This window comes from Oryx dammah, unplaced genomic scaffold (assembly GCF_014754425.2).
Source record: "Oryx dammah isolate SB20612 unplaced genomic scaffold, SCBI_Odam_1.1 HiC_scaffold_2, whole genome shotgun sequence".
In the NCBI taxonomy this organism is placed as follows: Eukaryota; Metazoa; Chordata; class Mammalia; order Artiodactyla; family Bovidae; genus Oryx; species Oryx dammah.
Window position 1 is genome coordinate 170,470,148 of NW_024070186.1, and position 17,765 is coordinate 170,487,912.

The 17,765-nt window shown below is 41.6% G+C and overlaps 1 protein-coding gene across 3 annotated transcripts in view; it reads right to left on the reverse strand.

Moving 5' to 3' along the window:
* PARN (poly(A)-specific ribonuclease) overlaps window positions 1-17,765 on the reverse strand; it is a 197,243-nt gene that overhangs the window by 12,849 nt on the left and 166,629 nt on the right. For all 3 annotated transcript variants that reach the window (XM_040256623.1, XM_040256648.1, XM_040256640.1), the window contains exon 23: window positions 381-574. In XM_040256623.1, the coding sequence (XP_040112557.1) occupies window positions 381-574 (194 nt within the window). The remainder of the gene's footprint in view (window positions 1-380; window positions 575-17,765) is intronic.

The window sequence follows — 17,765 nt, forward strand, 5'->3', positions numbered from 1 at the left end:
GAACAGTGAAAATTCTACTGAAAATAACAAGTGTAGGAGTAGAGCTCTGTGCAAATTCACATACACATTTAAAATACTCAGGTGACTTTACACACATCACAAAACCTCTAAACAATGGAGGAGAGAGAGAAGGTTACCAAAATGGGCTGATCATCTTTAACAAGGAGGCCCCTGCCAAGCCTCACGCTATCCAGAGCCAGGGCTATTAAGGGATTCCTCAAATTAAAATGAAAATGATCCAAAAAACATCTGGTTCCGTTTTGGGTTACATGGGTTTGGCCATCAACTGAAGCCCTGATGTAATTTCCTCCCCACAATGAGAGTTTCTAGAGCACTGTGGAGGACTCAGCTCCAGGCCCTTGGTGAGACTCAATACAAACCTGTCGGAGAAAGGTCCTTCTTCATCCTTTTTAGTTTCTTGGCCTTTTTCCTTCCCTCTGAGAGGGGTTCTGCACAGGGATCTGTCTGCTCAAGCTCAGTGTCAGAAATCTCCCCTGATACTTGGGCCTCCAGGCCGGCTTCTGCTCCACTGGGACTCAGGTTTCTCTTTCCTACTGTGCTGGTGGCTGTGAGACTGAAATGCAAATAGAGGAACAACATGAAGGGTGCTGAGAGTAACTGGAAGACTAAGCCTATAAAAATATTTTAACACTCTTAATTTTATTAACACTTAACTAGCAATCAAACAATACAGGCAGCTGCTGCCTGGAGGTGCAGGTTAAAGACCTCCCTGTGAACTGAAGTCTAAACGTATACCTACAGCAAGCCTATTCAGAGGAATCTTCTGTACCAGACTTGTGCACAGATAGACACGAATCTAAGAGTGTTTAAAAGAAAAAAGTTTTAATGAAAATCCCTGGTCTTTATTTTGATAGAGTTACGAACAGCCGATTCATTGGGAAAGTCCCTGATGCCGGGAAAGACTGAGGGCAGGAGAAGAAGAGGGCAAAAGAGGATGAGATGGTCGCATCACTGACTCAATGGACCTGAGTCTGAGCAAACTCCAGGAGCTAGTGAAGGACAGGAGGGCTGGCGCCCTGCAGTCCATGGGGTAGAAAAGAGTCAGACGTGACTGAAAGACTAAACAACAATCCTAACAGAAGAGTCGGAGAAGGCAACGGCACCCCACTCCAGTACTCTTGCCTGGAAAATCCCATGGGCGGAGGAGCCTGGGAGGCTGCAGTCCATGGGGTCGTGAAGAGTCAGACACGACTGAGTGACTTCACTTTCACACACTGCAGAAGGCAATGGCAACCCACTCCAGTGTTCTTGCCTGGAGAATCCAAGGGACGGCGGAGCCTGGTGGGCTGCCCACTATGGGGTCGCACAGAGTTGGACACGACTGAAGCGACTTAGCAGCAGCAGCAACAAAAGAGTACAACAGACTAGCAGAGCAATCATAACAAACCAGCGGTATGCATTACATTAAATCACAAAACAGCACTGTTACTTACATGCCTGCCTAACAGATACACAGGAGAACAGGAGAATTCTTGATCTGTCTGCTATCACACTACTTGTGCATTTGAATATATTTAAGGGGCATACCTCGGGGCTTCCTGGGTGGCTCAACAGTCAAGAGTCTGCCTGCCAATGCAGGAGACACAGATTTGATCCCTGGGTTGGGAAGATCCCTGGAGTAGGAAATGGCCACCCACTTCAGTATTCTTGCCTGGGAAATCCCATGGACAGAGGAGCCTGGTAGGCTATAGTCCATAGAGTCGCAAAGACACAACCATACCCCACCTTCATAGAATTTTCTTCTATTCCAAAAAAGTGACTTGTCAAGATTATCATTAAACCTGGCTTCATTTTTAAAGCTTTACAGGATTTGACATGCTGAATTAGATCAGATTACATGTCCTGGTTTTCCTTAAGAAAGTATGTTCCCTGAAATAGAACTTGATAAAAACAGAGACCACATGGCCAGTGTGAGTCCTGTCTCCTCTAAATGAGTCTTACAGGTTTTTTTTTAAAACCATAGCCCCACGTTATGAAAAGCATAAAGAATCCAGTCATTCCCCCTAAGGGAGGCCATTCCAGCCCAGAGAGAAGGGTGGATATCGAGAGAGAGAGAACGTGAGCATGCCCCTGGGTCAGCCTTTCCTAGGAAGTGAGTGCTTTAAAACAGGGGTCCCCAACCCCCAGACCATGGACCTGTACTGGGTGATGAACCGGGCCACATGGCAGGAGGTGAGCGGTGGGCGAGCAAGTCAAGTTTCATCTGTATTCACAGCCGCTTTCCATCGCTCATATTGCCAACCAAGCTCCGCATCCTGTCGGATCAATGGGGGCAGCAGATACTCATAGGACAGCAAACCCCATTGTGAACCATGCATGCGAGGGATCTAGGTTGCAAGCTCCTTTTGAGAATCATCCTGAAACCACCACCTATCCTGGTCAATGGAAAAATTGTCTTCCATGAACCTGGTCCCTGCTGCCAAAAAGGGTGGGGCACCGCTGCTTTAAAAATGTTACCTATAAAGCACTCAGGCTACTCAATTATTCAAGTTCAGAAATGTTACTCCTGCACTTCCCTCTTCCCTGTACCTTATACTTGTGAACTCACAAGAAGAAGGTGGTGGTGTTTGAAAGCCATAGGAAGAAAAAAAAAAGGGGGGGGGGATTTTAAAAAAAGGGAAAAAAAAGGAAAAAAAAAAAAAGCCATAGGAAGCAGAACAGAGCCCAGAGCAGATGGCCTCTTAAGAATGGCTGGCTGGCCTGCCACTGTCTTCTTTTCACCTGTATTATCTGCAGCTTTCAGAAACATCTTTTATTGAGGGGACACGAAGAAAAGGGAGAATACCAATGGAAGTATTGGGGGGGATGGGTATTAAAAATTCATGCTAAAGTTTGCTGTTTGAAAACTGACAATACCTTTAAATTTTTCTTAAAGACTGAAACTATTTTTGGTTGGTGTCAAGAAATTTTGAAAAATTCAGAAAGCATAAGTTTGAAAATAGTAAGGACATATCCCTCCATCTAAAAAGGGGTAGGAGGCCTAAATATTCCTCTGTGCTATAAACCCTGGAACATGACAGCCTCTGAGACATAAATGTTTAATGAAAACTCAGATGGAACCATCAGTACTTCAAGAAATACAAAGTCCTGAAATATCCCTAACTGCACACAGAAATCTAGCGGATGATAAAGGTAGTAATCAGGGATTTCCCGGGTGGTCCAGTGGTTAAGAATCTGCCTTGCAATGCAGGGGACACAGGTTCGATCCCTGGTCCAGGAACTAAGATCCCACGTGCAGAGGGGCCACTAAGCCCAAGTGCCACAGCTAGAGAGCCTGCACATCGCAACAAAAGATCCTGCATGAGACCCGAGGCGGTCGAATAAATAAAATTTTTTGGTAATGGTAGTATCCAAATTCCCCTGGAGGAAGAAATGGCAACCAATTCCGGTATTCCTGCCTTAAAATTTCCATGGACAGAGGAGCCGGGTGGGCTACAGTCCAAAGGGTTGCAAAGAGTCAGATACAACTGAGTGACTGAGCACATACATTCAAACTACTGGGGCAGAAATAAACTTTCAAAAAACCGGTGGTGGGACAAATAGAAAAAGATACACTAGACCCATTCTTTACCCATAAAAAAGGAAAAAATGTTAAAATGGATCAGATATCTAATGAATATGAACCTAAACACATACCAAAGGAAAACATGGATGAATTCCTCCAGTACCTGGGTGTAGATAGAGGCATCATGACTCACTGTGACTCGCAATCCATATGTAGTAAAAGGTCTATAAATCTGATCACGTAAAGATAAAAATCCACTGCATAGCACAGTGAGGACAAGTGAGAGACCAGGAGAAGATATTTGTGAAGTGTGTCACAGAGAAAAGGCTAAGGGAAAGAAGACCAAAATCCTATAGGAAAATCAGCAAAGCTATGACTAAATAGCTCAGTACACACAAAGATAGACAGACCACACACACACACCTCTTAAACACACACAAAAATGTTCAATTACCCCTTATACACATAAAAAGATGTTCAATTCCCTTCATGATACAAAATAAAATGAAATATTGTTTCTCACCATTAGATTGGCAAAAACATTCAAACGCTTGATGAAATACTCTGTTGGTGAGACTATGAAAATAGGCACTCACAAGCCACTAGTGAGAATGAAAAATGGTCCAACTCTTCCAGAAGCAAATGTGCCAGTATTTAACACAACTATGTATCTGTTTACTCTTTGAGCCAGCAATCCCACTTCGAGGAATTCAGAAGATATACCTCCAACAATGCAAAAATATTTATGTACAAGATTACTCATTGCCACTTTATTTGTTATTAGGATATTTTATTGCCAAATATCCGAATGTCTAAGTATAGGAAATTGGTTGAATAATTGGTTATAACCTGGTTGAATAAATTATGCTATGTATAGTCAATCTAACTAAGCAGTTACAAGAATGAACGATAATCTCAAAGAACTGATATGGAATAATTTCCAGTGAAAATGGTGAAAAAAGCAAAGTACAAACAAGCAATTTATGAACCTATATTCCCATTCTTGGGTGGAATATTGGGGTGGGTGGTGGAATTAAAAAAAAATCCTGAACTCTTCAGTAGGTTTGCTTCTGTAGTTAAAATGAGTGAAGTGACTCTGAAAATGTCTGGATACACGATAATGCTTAGCAAATTTGTAAAAGTGTCGATGTAGTTGGAAAATAGATATGCAAATATTGGAATGGGAGAAGGCAAGGGGGACCCTGCGGGGATGGAATGAAACTGGAGATATGAGTATGGGTGTGGAATATCTTTTTTTTTTTTTCATTTTTAGTGGCTATTTTCTATTATGTTTCCTATTTCTTTCTTTTTAAATAAATATTTATTTATTTGCTTGCAATGCAGGATCTTCAATTTTCATTGCGGCATGCAGGACCTTCAGTTGAAGCATGTGAACTCTTAGTTGTGACATCTGGGATCTAGTTCCCTGATCAAGGATCAAACCTGGGACCTCTGCACTGGGAGCATGGAGTCTTAGTCATTGGATACCAGGGAAGTCCCTGGACTTGGGATTTCAAAACCAAGTGTGGGTACATAGGTGCATGTTTACCTGCATATGTATATGACATATATGTGTATATCCATGCACATATTTCCCAGTATTGCCCACTGAAAGGACATAGAAGGAAAAAAATTTCAGTGGTCACAGGCACATGTAGTGTCTACATTATAATGTCTAACACCATACCCCACTGAAAACAAAAAGGGCTCCTCAAAGAAGAACTTGATTCCAGGGCTGGGGTAAACGAAGCACAAAATGAGCCCAGAGTATCTTGCTATACAAGAAAGCAGGAAACTGCTCAGGAGATGACAGTGGCATGGCCCAGGGACCAGGAACCAGGTGCAAAGGGCACCGACTGACCAAGCATGTGAGCACCAGCGTGATTTAAGGGTCAACAAGACACTCTAAACCACTGAGAAAAGACAGGAACCCATGGGTCTGCATCAATACACAACAGACAGAGAGAGGAGGGAAGAGCTCTTAACTCTGGTTAAATGCTGAGTAGGAAATGGTAAAAGTAGAGAGAGATGGAATTGGCAAATTATCCATTGGTAACCATCGCATGAAGAATGACTGATGCAAAAATATCAAGAGATGCTAAATCAGAGGAGATACTTTGATGAAGTGCAGGATATCTGCATGATCTTAAAGTGTCACTCCTGAGATTGATATCCTGAGAAGGGCACAGCATCACTTCTGCAGTATTCTAGTCAGGACTGTATAACTTGAATGTTATCATGAAGAAACATCAGACAAACCCAAATGAAAAACATACCTTATGGAAAAAAAAGTGGGGTGAAGGGTTGGTGTCCTTCAAAAATGTCATTGTCATAAAAAAGACTAAAGAGACAATGAAAATTAGTTGCAACACATTACCACAGCCTGGATCTTATACTAGAGGTAAAGCTATAAAGATAATATTGGATCAAATAATAAAACTGGCATATGAATAGGAGATTACTGTATTATATCAATGTAAAATTACTGAAGTTGATAACTATACCACAGTTATACTACTACTACTACTACTAAGTCACTTCAGTCGTGTCCGACTCTGTGCAACCCCAGAGACGGCAGCCCACCAGGCTCCCCCACCCCTGGGATTCTCCAGGCAAGAACACTGGAGTGGGTTGCCATTTCCTTCTCCAATGCATGAAAGTGAAAAGCGAAAGTGAAGTCACTTAGTCATGTCCAACCCTCAGTGACCCCATGGACTACAGCCTTCCAGGCTCCTCCGCCCATGGGATTTTCCAGGCAAGAGTACTGGAGTGGGGTGCCATTGCCTTCTCCAACAGTTATACTAGAGAGTATCAATACCCTTAGAGTATTTACAGATTAAAGATCATGATGTCGCTAACTTCCTCTTGGATGGCTAAGAAAAAAACAAGTGTGTTGCGGGGTGGGGTACGGAGAGAAAAAGGGAGTGCAGCAACAGAGTATGTATACAGAGAGAGGAAGGGGAAGAAGAGACAGCATGCACAGACGAAACCAAAAATGGCACATGTTAACAACAGAGGTATCTGGATAAAGAATATATGGGCACTCTTTGCAGTATTTGTGGACTTTTTTACAGTTTGAAATTATTTCCAATATAAAAGCAAAATAAATTACTGGAGATACTTGAGAAGCATGAGCTTCAATGAATAAGGAAAGTAGGCACCTCCCTGGCAGTCCAGTGGTTAAGACTCCTCGCTTCCAACGCAGGGGGTGTGGGTTTGATCCCTGGTCTGGAGGAGCTAAGATCCTACATGCCTTGTGGCCAAAAATCCAAAACATAAAACAGAAGCAATATTGTAACAAATTCAATAGACTTAAAAAAAAAAAAAAAAGGTCCACATAAAAATAATCTTTAAACAAGGAAAAGTGAATTTCATCTAAGGAGTATCTTCTGATGTCTGTCTGCTGCTGCTGCTGCTAAGTCACTTCAGTCGTGTCTGACTCTGTGTCACCCCAAAGACGGTAGCCCACCAGGCTCCCCCATCCCTGGGATTCTCCAGGCAAGAACACTGGAGTGGGTTGCCATTTCCTTCTCCAATGCATGAAAGTGAAAAGTGAAAGTGAAGTCGCTCAGTCGTGTCCGACTCCTAGCGACCCCATGGACTGCAGCCTACCAGGCTCCTCCGCCCATGGGATTTCCCAGGCAGGAGTACTGGAGTGGGGTGCCATTGCCTTCTCTGTGATGTCTGTCTACTGCAGCACAATCTAGGACTGAGGTGTATGTGCTTACACACGAGTGATAAATATATCACCAACTCAGTAATACAAGGAAGCAGCTCCCTGACGCATTAACAAAATGTCTCATTTGATACAACTGAAAGTGAAAGTTGCTCGGTTGTGTCTGACTCTTTGTGACCCGAGGGACTGTAGAGTGCCAGGCTCCTCTGTCCGTGGGATTCTCCAGGCAAGAATATTGCAGTAAGTAGCTATTCCCTTACCAGGGGATCTTCCCAATCCAGGGATCGAACCCATGTCTCCCACATTGCAGGATTCTTTACTGTCTGAGCCACCAGGCAAGCCCAAGAATATCGGAGTGGGTAGCCCTATCCCTTCTCTGGGGAATCTTCCCAACCAGGAATCGAACCAGAGTCTCTGCATTGCAGGTAGACTCGTTACCAGTGGAGTCCCTTCAGGGTCCCCCCGAGTCAGCATCCACGCCTTTTCGTTCTTCAGTGCCTGGGCCCTTCAGTTCCTCCCCTCATTTAACCAACATTCCATCAACATGATGAGCATCTCCCATGGGTCTCCTTCCAACCCTGTCCAGTCCTGCCTGCTGACTCTCAGTCACCGTTCCAGCTCCTTCCTACACTGTCGCCCGTGCACCCTCCCAATCTTGCCTCTCGATTCTCAAAACAGGATCTGAAGTGGTTAGTCCTTCCCTTTCCTCCTCCTCCCAGTCTCCCTTCCCTTTCAAATCCCTTCCTTCCAATGTTACCAAACATCTTCCAAAGCAGAGATCTGATCAAATATTTCTAGCTCTGCCTTCCCCTGCTTCCACCACAAAACTGACTTGTAACTGCTTAGAGCAGCATACAGGTTCCTCTGTCATCTGGGTCCCCACTGGTCTCTCTAGCCTTATCTTTTTTAAAAATCATTTATTTCTTTACTCTTGGCCACGCCGGGCCTTTGTCGCTGTGAGTCGGCTTTCTCTAGCTGCGGTGAGCAGGGGTTGCTCTCTGAGATGGTCTGTGGGCTGACTCTCACTGCAGTGGCTTCTCTTGTTGCACAGCATGGGCTCTAGATACACAAGCTTTGGCAGTTGCGACTCACGAGATCTGCTGCCTTGTGGCATGTGGGGTCTTCCTGGACTAGGGATCGAACCCACATCCCCTCCATTGGCACGTGGGTTCTTAACCACCAGACCACCACAAAGTCCTTCTAGCCTTCTCTTCCACGAGGCAGTTAAGTTGCAAAGACAGCATCTGTTTACCTTAATTAATTCCATGACATGCAGTTTTCCACATGGTCTGCTGTCCACCAGTGGGCTTATCAACCCCAATACACCCTGTATTTCCCATTCTGACATTGCTGTTTGTGCCAAGAGCCTACTGCCCATCTCTTCCTGCTCAAATACCACTAGCCTCACAGAATGCTCCCTAATTCCTCTGTTCAGTGCTCCTCTTCCTCCATGCTTCTTGGAACACTCTGCTTGTCTGTTTCCAGGGGCCTTTAAGTCATATATCCTTATCATCTATAACAAACAAAACTGGGACCAATGCAGATGTTCATCAATAGGAGAACAAACAAACAAACTGCAACACAGGTATACAATGAGACATATTCAGCACATAACAATAAGAAACTACTCATATAAGCAACACGGGGGAATCTCAAGCACATGCTAAGTGAATAAAGCCTTCACATAAAACAGTGGGTATTTCATAATTCCATGTATATGAAATTCCAGAAAAGGCTTAACTACAGAGGAAAAAAAATGAGGAAGAACTGGGGGATGGCAGAGGCAGAGGGACCTCAACTTTTTGGAGTGATGTTAATACTCTGTATCTTTATACAGAATACACTTTTGTCAGAACTAGATATCAACATTAGGTAGTTTTCTATGAGTATCAGGATTGACTGCATTAATTTTAGCCTGCATTTGCAGATGATGATTTTGCAGGTGTTTGCTGGAAACATTATTTTTATCCTCATTGTACGTCACTGGGGTATTCTTGGCCCACAAAACCCATGAATGTCTAGTGTTCCTCTTGATAAACTTCTAAGAGTCTACTATGTATCACAGCCTATGCGAGCACCTTGCCTCTGGGAGGTTCCTGTTTTTATATGACTTTTAATTTTACAAAACATTTTCAGAAACATTTTCCCCAATTAATTTTCAACATATTTCTTAGTTCTTTTTTTTTTTTTTTTCAGCACCCCTCAGCATGTGGGAATATCAGTTCCCCAATGAGGGATCAGAGCAACTCTCTGTGCATTGGAAGTGAAGAGTCTTAACCATTGGACCACTAGGGAAGTCCCCATACTTCCTTTTTTTCGGCTTCACTAGGTCTTTGTTGCTGTGCATGGGCTTCTCTCTAGTAGTAGAGCCAACAACAGGCTCTAGAGTGCATGGGCTCAGTAGTTGTGGCACACAGGCTTGGTTGTGGCCTTGCAGTATGTGGGATCCCTGACCAGGGATCAAACCTGCGTCCCCTGCATTGGAAGATGGATTCTTAACCACTAGATCACCAGGGAAGATCTCCAGTTCAGTTCAGTCGCTCAGTGGCTCTTTGCAACCCCACAGACTGCAGCACGCCAGGCTTTCCTGTCCATCACCAACTCCCAGAGCGTGCTCAAACTCATCTCCATCACATCAGTAATGCCATCCAACCATCTCATCCTTTGTCATCCCCTTCTCTGCCTACCTTCAATCCTTCCCAGCATCAGGGTCTTTTCAAATGAGTCAGTTCTTCACATCAGGTGGCTAAAGTATTGGAGTTTCAGCTTTAGCATCAGTCCTTCCAATGAATATTCAGGACTGATTTCCTTTAGGATGGACTGGATGGACCTCCATGCTGTCCAAGAGACTCTCAAGAGTCTTCTCCAACACCACAGTTCAAAAGCATAAATTCTTTGGTGCTTAGCTTTCTTTATGGTTCAACTCTCACATCCATACATGACTACTAGAAAAACCATAGCTTTGACTAGATGGACCTTTGTTGGCCAAGTAATGTCTCTGCTTTATAATATGTTATCTAGGTTGGTCAAGCTTTTCTCCAAGGAGCAAGCATCTTTTAATTTCATGGCAGTTCTTCATCTACAGTTTCTGCCTTCAAATAAGAAGCCTTTGCTCCCTAGGAAGGGCTACTGTTTACTGGACATTTTGCCTGAGAAAGCCCTCACATAGGTGTGAAATTAACACAGTTCAGATGTTTAAATATGCATTTGTAGGAAATATCTACACCAATATAAAATTTTCTCAACTGTTACTCTTCCATTAAAAATAAAAACTGTGACTATATCCCATATAGCTTAACTAAAGCGGTTTTGGATCAAAACCAGTTTTTATTAAACACTGAAAACCAGATTTAGGTGGTAAGGCCTTTAAGTTTTTGATTATCCATTTTTATGGCCCAGTGTTGTGTGTGTGTGTGTGTGTAGACACTCAATATATGCAAGCTGATAGGCTAGTAAAGGTCAAAAGTCAGGATGAAAACCCAGCAAAACAACCTCCATGAATCTGGGCTCACTTCGCATGCAGAACTAGAATGCACAAAGTGAACTAATTTATAATGTATACCAAGTGCACATTTAAATCCAGGAAAGAAGTGGTGATTAATTTAAAAAATAAAATGTTAGAGACAACACGGTATGCCAAAACTGAACAGTAAACCTTTCTTAGTGTCTATATGGGGGAATGCAAATGATAAGCTGGCCTGGTTACAATAGCTCTTAAGTCAAACTTAGAATTCTGCTACGAGATATCGTTAACAATGCAGCAACTACAAATCAAATTCTGCCAGGGTGAATATCTCCATTAACTTCCTCCTCTTAGTAGAAAAGAAGGTTTGCTAACAGGAAGCTCACATTTATGAGCTTCTACAAATGCCTTTTTCTGTAAAATCACAAAAGTTTGACTGCCTCAGGAAAAATTTCCCCTCTTTACTTTTAATTAGGGCATTATCTACATGCAATTAAATCCACTCATTTTAAGTATACAATTCAGTCAATTTTTATCATTTATTTGGTTGGTTGGCTGTACTGGGTCTTAGGTGTGGCGTGTGGGACCTCGTTTGCTGACCAGGCACTGAACCTGGGCTCCCTGCGTTGGGAGGGCCAAGTCTTAGCCACTGGACTACCAAAAAAGTCCCCAGTTTGGTTAATTTTTGAAACTGTATGTAGCCCTGTAAGCACTGTAACAATCAAGATAGATGTCAGTTTCCTTTCTCTAAAAATATTCCTTGTGCCACTCTGCACTCAATTCACTTCCCAGCAACCACTGATCTGCCTGCAGTCCCCATAGCTTTGCTTTTTCTAATGGTTCATATGAATGAAATGATACAGTATTTAGTCTTTTCTGTTTGACTCATGCTTAGCATAATACTCTGAGAACCAGCCACACAGCTGGAAGGATTGATATTTCATTCCTTTTGTTACTAAATAATATTATTTCATAGTATGGCTATACTGCAATTCATTTACTCATTTATCAGTTGATGGACTTCTGGGCTGCTTCCAATATTCTGCTACTATAAACAAGAATACTATGCACATCCATGTAAAGGCTTTTCCGAGTTTTTTTAATCGTGGCAAAAGACACAAAACATAAAACTACCACCTCAGTGGAATTAAGTACATTTATATTGTTGTGCAACCGTCACCACCATCCTTTCCCAGAACTCTTTCCACTTTGCAAAACTGAAACTCTGTACCCACTGAACATTAATACCCCATTCCCTTTTCCTCCCAGGCCCTGGCAACCACCATTCTACTTCTGTCTCTATGATTCTGACTACTCTAGTAGGTACTTCATAGAAGTGGAACCATACAGTATTTGGGTTTTTTTCATCTAGCATAATGTCAAACAAGGTTCATCCATCTTGTTGTGTGGGTCAGAATTTCGTTCCTTTTTCAGGCTGAATAAAAGCCCATTGTATAGGGCTTTACTGGTGGCTCAGTGGCAAAAAAAAAAAAAAAGAAAAAAAAATCCATCTGCCAATGCAGGAGATATGTGTTTGATCCCTGGTCTGGAAAGATCCCACACGCCATGGAGCAACTAAGCCCGTGGGCCACAACTATTGAGCCTGTGCTCAAGATCCTGGGAGCCACAACTACTGAGCCCATGTGCTGCGACTGCTGAAGCCTGCAAGCCTGAGAGCCCGTGCTCCACAACCAGAGAAGCCACTGCAATCAGAAGCCTGTGCACTGCTACTATTAGTCCACTGTACACATACCATAGTTTGCTTATCCATTCATCTCTCAGCGAACACTTGGGTTGCTTCCACATTTTAGCTGTGAAATGCTGCTATCAACATGGGCTGTACAAATCTCTCTTCAAGACTCTGCTTTCAATTCTTTTGGGTATATATCAAGAAGAGGAATTGGTGGGATCATACGACAAATCTGTTTTTAGTTTTCTGAGGAACCATCATACTGTTTTTCACAGCAGCTGTATCAGTTTACATTCCTACCAACAGTGCACAAAGTTCCAATTCTCCTATTTTTGTTAACATTTATTTTCTAGTTTCGTATTTTTCTTAATGGGTATGAGCTGGTATCTCACTATGATTTTGCTGTGCATTTCCCCGAAGCATAGTGACACTGAGAATCATGTGCTTACTGATCATCTGAACACCTTCTTTGGAGAAATTTCTGTGCAAGTTCTTTGCTCGTTTTTGAATCAAGCTGTCTGATTCTTATTGCTATTGGGTTTTAGGAATTCTCTATATACTCTAGACATTAATCCCTTATCAGATATATGGTTTGAAAATATTTTCTCCCATTCTGTGGACTGCCTTTTCACTCTGTTGTAGTGTCTTTTAACGCACAAAAGCTTTTATTAATTTTCATGAAGTCCACTTTATCTGTTTTTTGTTGCCTGTGTTTTTCATGTCATATCTAAGAAGTTGTTGCCAAATGCAATGTCATGAAAACTTCTCCTTAAGTTTTCTTTGTTGTCTTCTCAGAGTTCTATAGTTTTAGCCCCTATGTTTATATATATATATATATATATATATATATATATATATATATATATATATATTTAATCCAGTTTGAGTTAATTTTTGTATATGGTGTTATGTAAGGGTCCGACTTCATTTTTTCATGTGGATATATAGTTTACCCAACACCATTTATTCAATAGACTGTCCCTTCTCACTGAATGGTCTTAGAACAATCCTTGTTGAAAATCATCTGACTACTGGTATATCTCTGTATGCCAGAACCACACTGTTTTGATTACTGTAGCTTCATGGTGAGTTTTGATATCAGCAAGTGTTAGGTCTTCAAATTTGCTTTTCTTTTTCCAAGACTGTTTTGGCAATCAAGAATCCCCTGAGATTCTGTAAGCATTTTAGGATGGATTTTTCTGTTTCTACAAAAAATAGGTTTTTGAAAGAAATTGCATTGAATCTGTAGATCACTAACATCTTAATAATATTCAGTCTTCAAATTCATCAACAGAGAATATGTTTTCATTTATTTAGCTCTTTAATTTCTTTTGTCATGTTTTAGAGATGGTAAGAGAGACCCACCCCTCTCTGTATTCCTCTTCTATAAGGGCACCAATCCCATCATGAAGCCCTCCACTCTCATGACCTCATCTAATTCTAATCACCTTCTCAAGGCCCCATCTCCTAATTCCATCTCATTGGGAATTAGGGCACAGGGGTGGGGTGGAAACTCAATTCAGCCCACAACATAAGGTCACTAAGTCTTTTTTCCATCTCTAGAATAGAAGTGTTACAGTTTTAATTCTTACATTTAGGCCTGCAAGGCATTTTAAGCTTCATTAGATATATGGTGGCTATAAGAGTGGAAGTTTATTTTTTTTGCATTTGATTGAGAACAATTTGTTGTCAAAACTAAACTTTGCCTATTAAATTACCAGCACTTTCATCAGAAATTTTTAATTTTTCCAAATTCCTGACAGTTATTAATCTTAGGATTTGAGAACAAGAAACTGGAATTGCCAAATTACATATTATTCTATATTTTTCACACTTTCTTACATGATTTTAAGTAATAATGAGTTATCATGAAACACTGAATCACTTCTGTGATAGGGTTATGTTAAGAAGTTTCAGGGGCTTCCTTGGTGGTCCAGTGGTTAGGAGACTGTTTGCCAGTGCAGAGGACATGGGTTCGATCTCTGGTCCAGAATGATCCCACATGCCTCGAGGCAACTACTGAGCCCATGAGCCACAACTACTGAAACCCAAGTGTTTAGAGCCCTTGCTCTGCAACAAACGGTAGCCTCCTCACTGCAACTAGAGAAAGCCTGCACACAGCAACAAAGATCTAGTGCAGCCAAAAATAAAATAAATAAGGAAATAAATCTTGAGAAAAAAAGAAGTTTCAGGGGTTACTTTGGTAAAGTAAGATATAATAATAAATGTAAAAAAAAAAAAATAAATAAAAATAAATGTGTGGGTTCCTATTATTATGAACAAATAGACTGTGACATCATATATTTCAATACATGTAAAAAATAATCTCCACCTGATACAGAAATCTGATAATAAAAACATTAGCACTAAATAAATGCCCAATAAGTATCATTTAAAAACAGAAAGATGTCACAAGTGTTTTGTATTTAACAGTTATTCTTAAATGAGATTTTAAAACACATAAGCATTAGTATTTTTCATAAGACAAATGTTCCAGATGGAGAAGAGATTCGTTCAGGTCGTGCTGATGTTGATCAAACTATTCCGAGTGTGTCCAAAGCAAATACAAGTTGGGTGTTAAACTACGCACTATTTCATATAGACTCATTTCCTTTTCTAGAGATGAAAATACTTCGTCTGCTTGCCTTAATTTTGGTTTTGCTGCTAAAATTGATACCGCTTGTCCTAATTCAGATTTTAGATCGACTGATTTCACATTGGAATATTCCATAATGACACTTACATTTTGTCTCTGCATTGTTTCTGCAGAAGTCTTTACAAAGAACTGTAACCTACAGCAAATATTCAAACACTGGAACACTACTGGATTCTATTAAGATAACGTAACATTCAGATATCCTATTAACAGTACATGGTTCAAAACTGCCAAATTAAAGACTGCTTCCAAAACTGATTTCTTGGAGCAAGATCTGCAGAATCTTTATACAGTGTACTACTGTTTGTAATTGCACTAATATTTTTTAAAATTAATTTACTGCTGTGCTGGGTCTTTGTTGCTGTGTGTGGGCTTCCTCTGGTTGCGGCAAGCAGAGGCTACTCTCAAGTTGTGGTGCGCAGGCTTCTCATTGCGGTGGCTTCTCTTATTGCAGAGCACGGGCTCCAGGGCACAGTAGCTGTGCCTCGTGGGCTCCAGAGCGCTGCTCAGTAATTGTGGCACATGGCTCAGTCGCCCCACAGAATGTGGAATCTTCCCGGACTAAAGATCAAACCCGTGTCCCCTGCATTACGGGGTGGATTCTTAACCACCGGACCACCTGGGAAGTCCAATACATTCCTTCCTATAAGAATAAGTTAGTATTAATAGCAGACAGGGCTGCAAACACATATAACAAAGCAACAGTGACAAGCGAGAATGACTGATCTGATGGTGGCCCTGTTCATCCTGTCTGCTCTAGTCCTTACTTCAAAAATGTTGACCTTAACCTTTGACATTGATTCCACTCTTGCTTTTGACTTGTCAGATGATTCCTTTGAGTTAGTAATGCCTATGACTTTTTTTTAGTAATGCCTATGTTGATGGTTAAACTTTAATTTCCACAGATGTTTTCCCTTTACCCTGATCTCTCAACTGATACTTCTAATGATTTGGAATAATACATAGACGTCCCTAGAAACGCCAGGAAGGAACTCCTGCATGGCAACCCTATTGGAAATAAACCGACCACACACTGGATTCTCTGCTGTCTCATTATCTGCCTGTCTCTCCTTATGCCAGCACCACACTGTTTTCACCCCCAGCTTCAGTGTAAGTCCTAAAGACAAAGGTAAGTTCTTTAGCTGGCCAGGAAGTTCACACTGCTAAGTAAAATAACAGCCATCTTTCATTTTAAAGGGGTGCATAGTTTATAAAATTCTCTCACTTGATATTTGTCTATGATCATTTGAAGCTGAACATGCGTTTTCATTCCCATTTTACAAGCAAGAAACCACATCCTCAGAATAAGTGACTCCTCCCAGATTGTGTAGCTGGCTGGGTAGGTCTGAAGGTGTTCTCCGAGTCTGCTCCTCTTTGAAATGCTCCACAGCCTTGCCCCTCACACCAGCTCCCCAGGGCCAGTTCCTTCTGTGGGGGTCTCAACTGAGAAGAGACTGCCTTGGAAAGGTGTGGCCTGGCCCCCTGAGGAGCCCAAGCAGCTCTCACCCCTCCCTGTTTGTCTTCCTCTTCCTACTCATCTCTGCCTCTGTTTCATACTGATTCATGACTTGCTTATTCTCTCTCTCTGTCACTATAAGGTAAGTTCAGCGAGAGCAGGATCTTACTCTCTGCTGACCTCAGGGTTCTCAGTACCCTGTGCAGAGCCTGCAGAGTCAGTCAGTCCTTTTCAGTCAAGAAATAAGTGAATGCTACCCCCATCAGAGCAAAAAGCTAAGTGACAAACACCAGACTGCTTATCCTGTCCTGAATTATACATAATACTAACATGGTTTACCGTCTAGGACAGTAAGTTCCCTACATATGAACCTTCAAGTTGCAAACTTTCAAAGGTGCAAATGTGCCTTCCATCAGCATCAGGAATGAGTGAAATTGCATGTGTTATTTGTGTGAAAGGTATTATAAACCCATTACAGGACAGGACTCTAGCTGGTTGTGTTAGCCGGGGACCTAGGCTAACTTTGTTGGATTTAACAAACTGGACTTATGAATGCACTCTTGGAAAAGAACTCATTCATATGTAGGGGACTTGCTGTACACAGTCAACTTCCCCAGAATGCCTAGAAAAAAGCACACACTCCACAAGAAAAGAGCCAAGGGAAAGAAGAGGTGTCCCACTGTGCAAACTACCTAACTCCGCAAAATGAACTGGAAAAATCTGGGGAAGTGGGAGCTAGAAAATGCATTTTTATTGTTTTCACAAACTCCTGGGCTGAATTCAAATTCCAGCAGCATGACTGTTTCTGAGTCTGCAGGCATGGTCCGGGTGGATAAGAGGAGGATGCCATAGAGCCTAGACTCAATTCAGAAGGCAGTTCCTTGAAAACTCCTGATCAACTGTGATTCTTATTTCTAAAAAAGAAGTTTGAGTTTGAAAAGCAAAATTAAGTACGGTACATCTGTATGATGGCTACCCAGGAATAAAGGCTGTCACTTATGCAATGAATGGTGGTGGGTGGGGAGGATATACAAATGTGTGGCATGACTATGTGCTCAGTCCTAGGCATAACGTTTATGTGTAAATTAGCATAAAAGAGACAAAAATTGGTTCTGAGTTACAAAAAAAAAATCAATGGCATGCAATTAGAAATACATTTTACAAGAACATAGGCTGAACCTGGTTAAATAGTCCCCTATTCCTAACTTACTTTAATTCAATATAGAAAAGATGGATAACAAACACGAACAACATCAATACTAACTCCTAAATTTAAGAATTTAGACTCAACATACAAC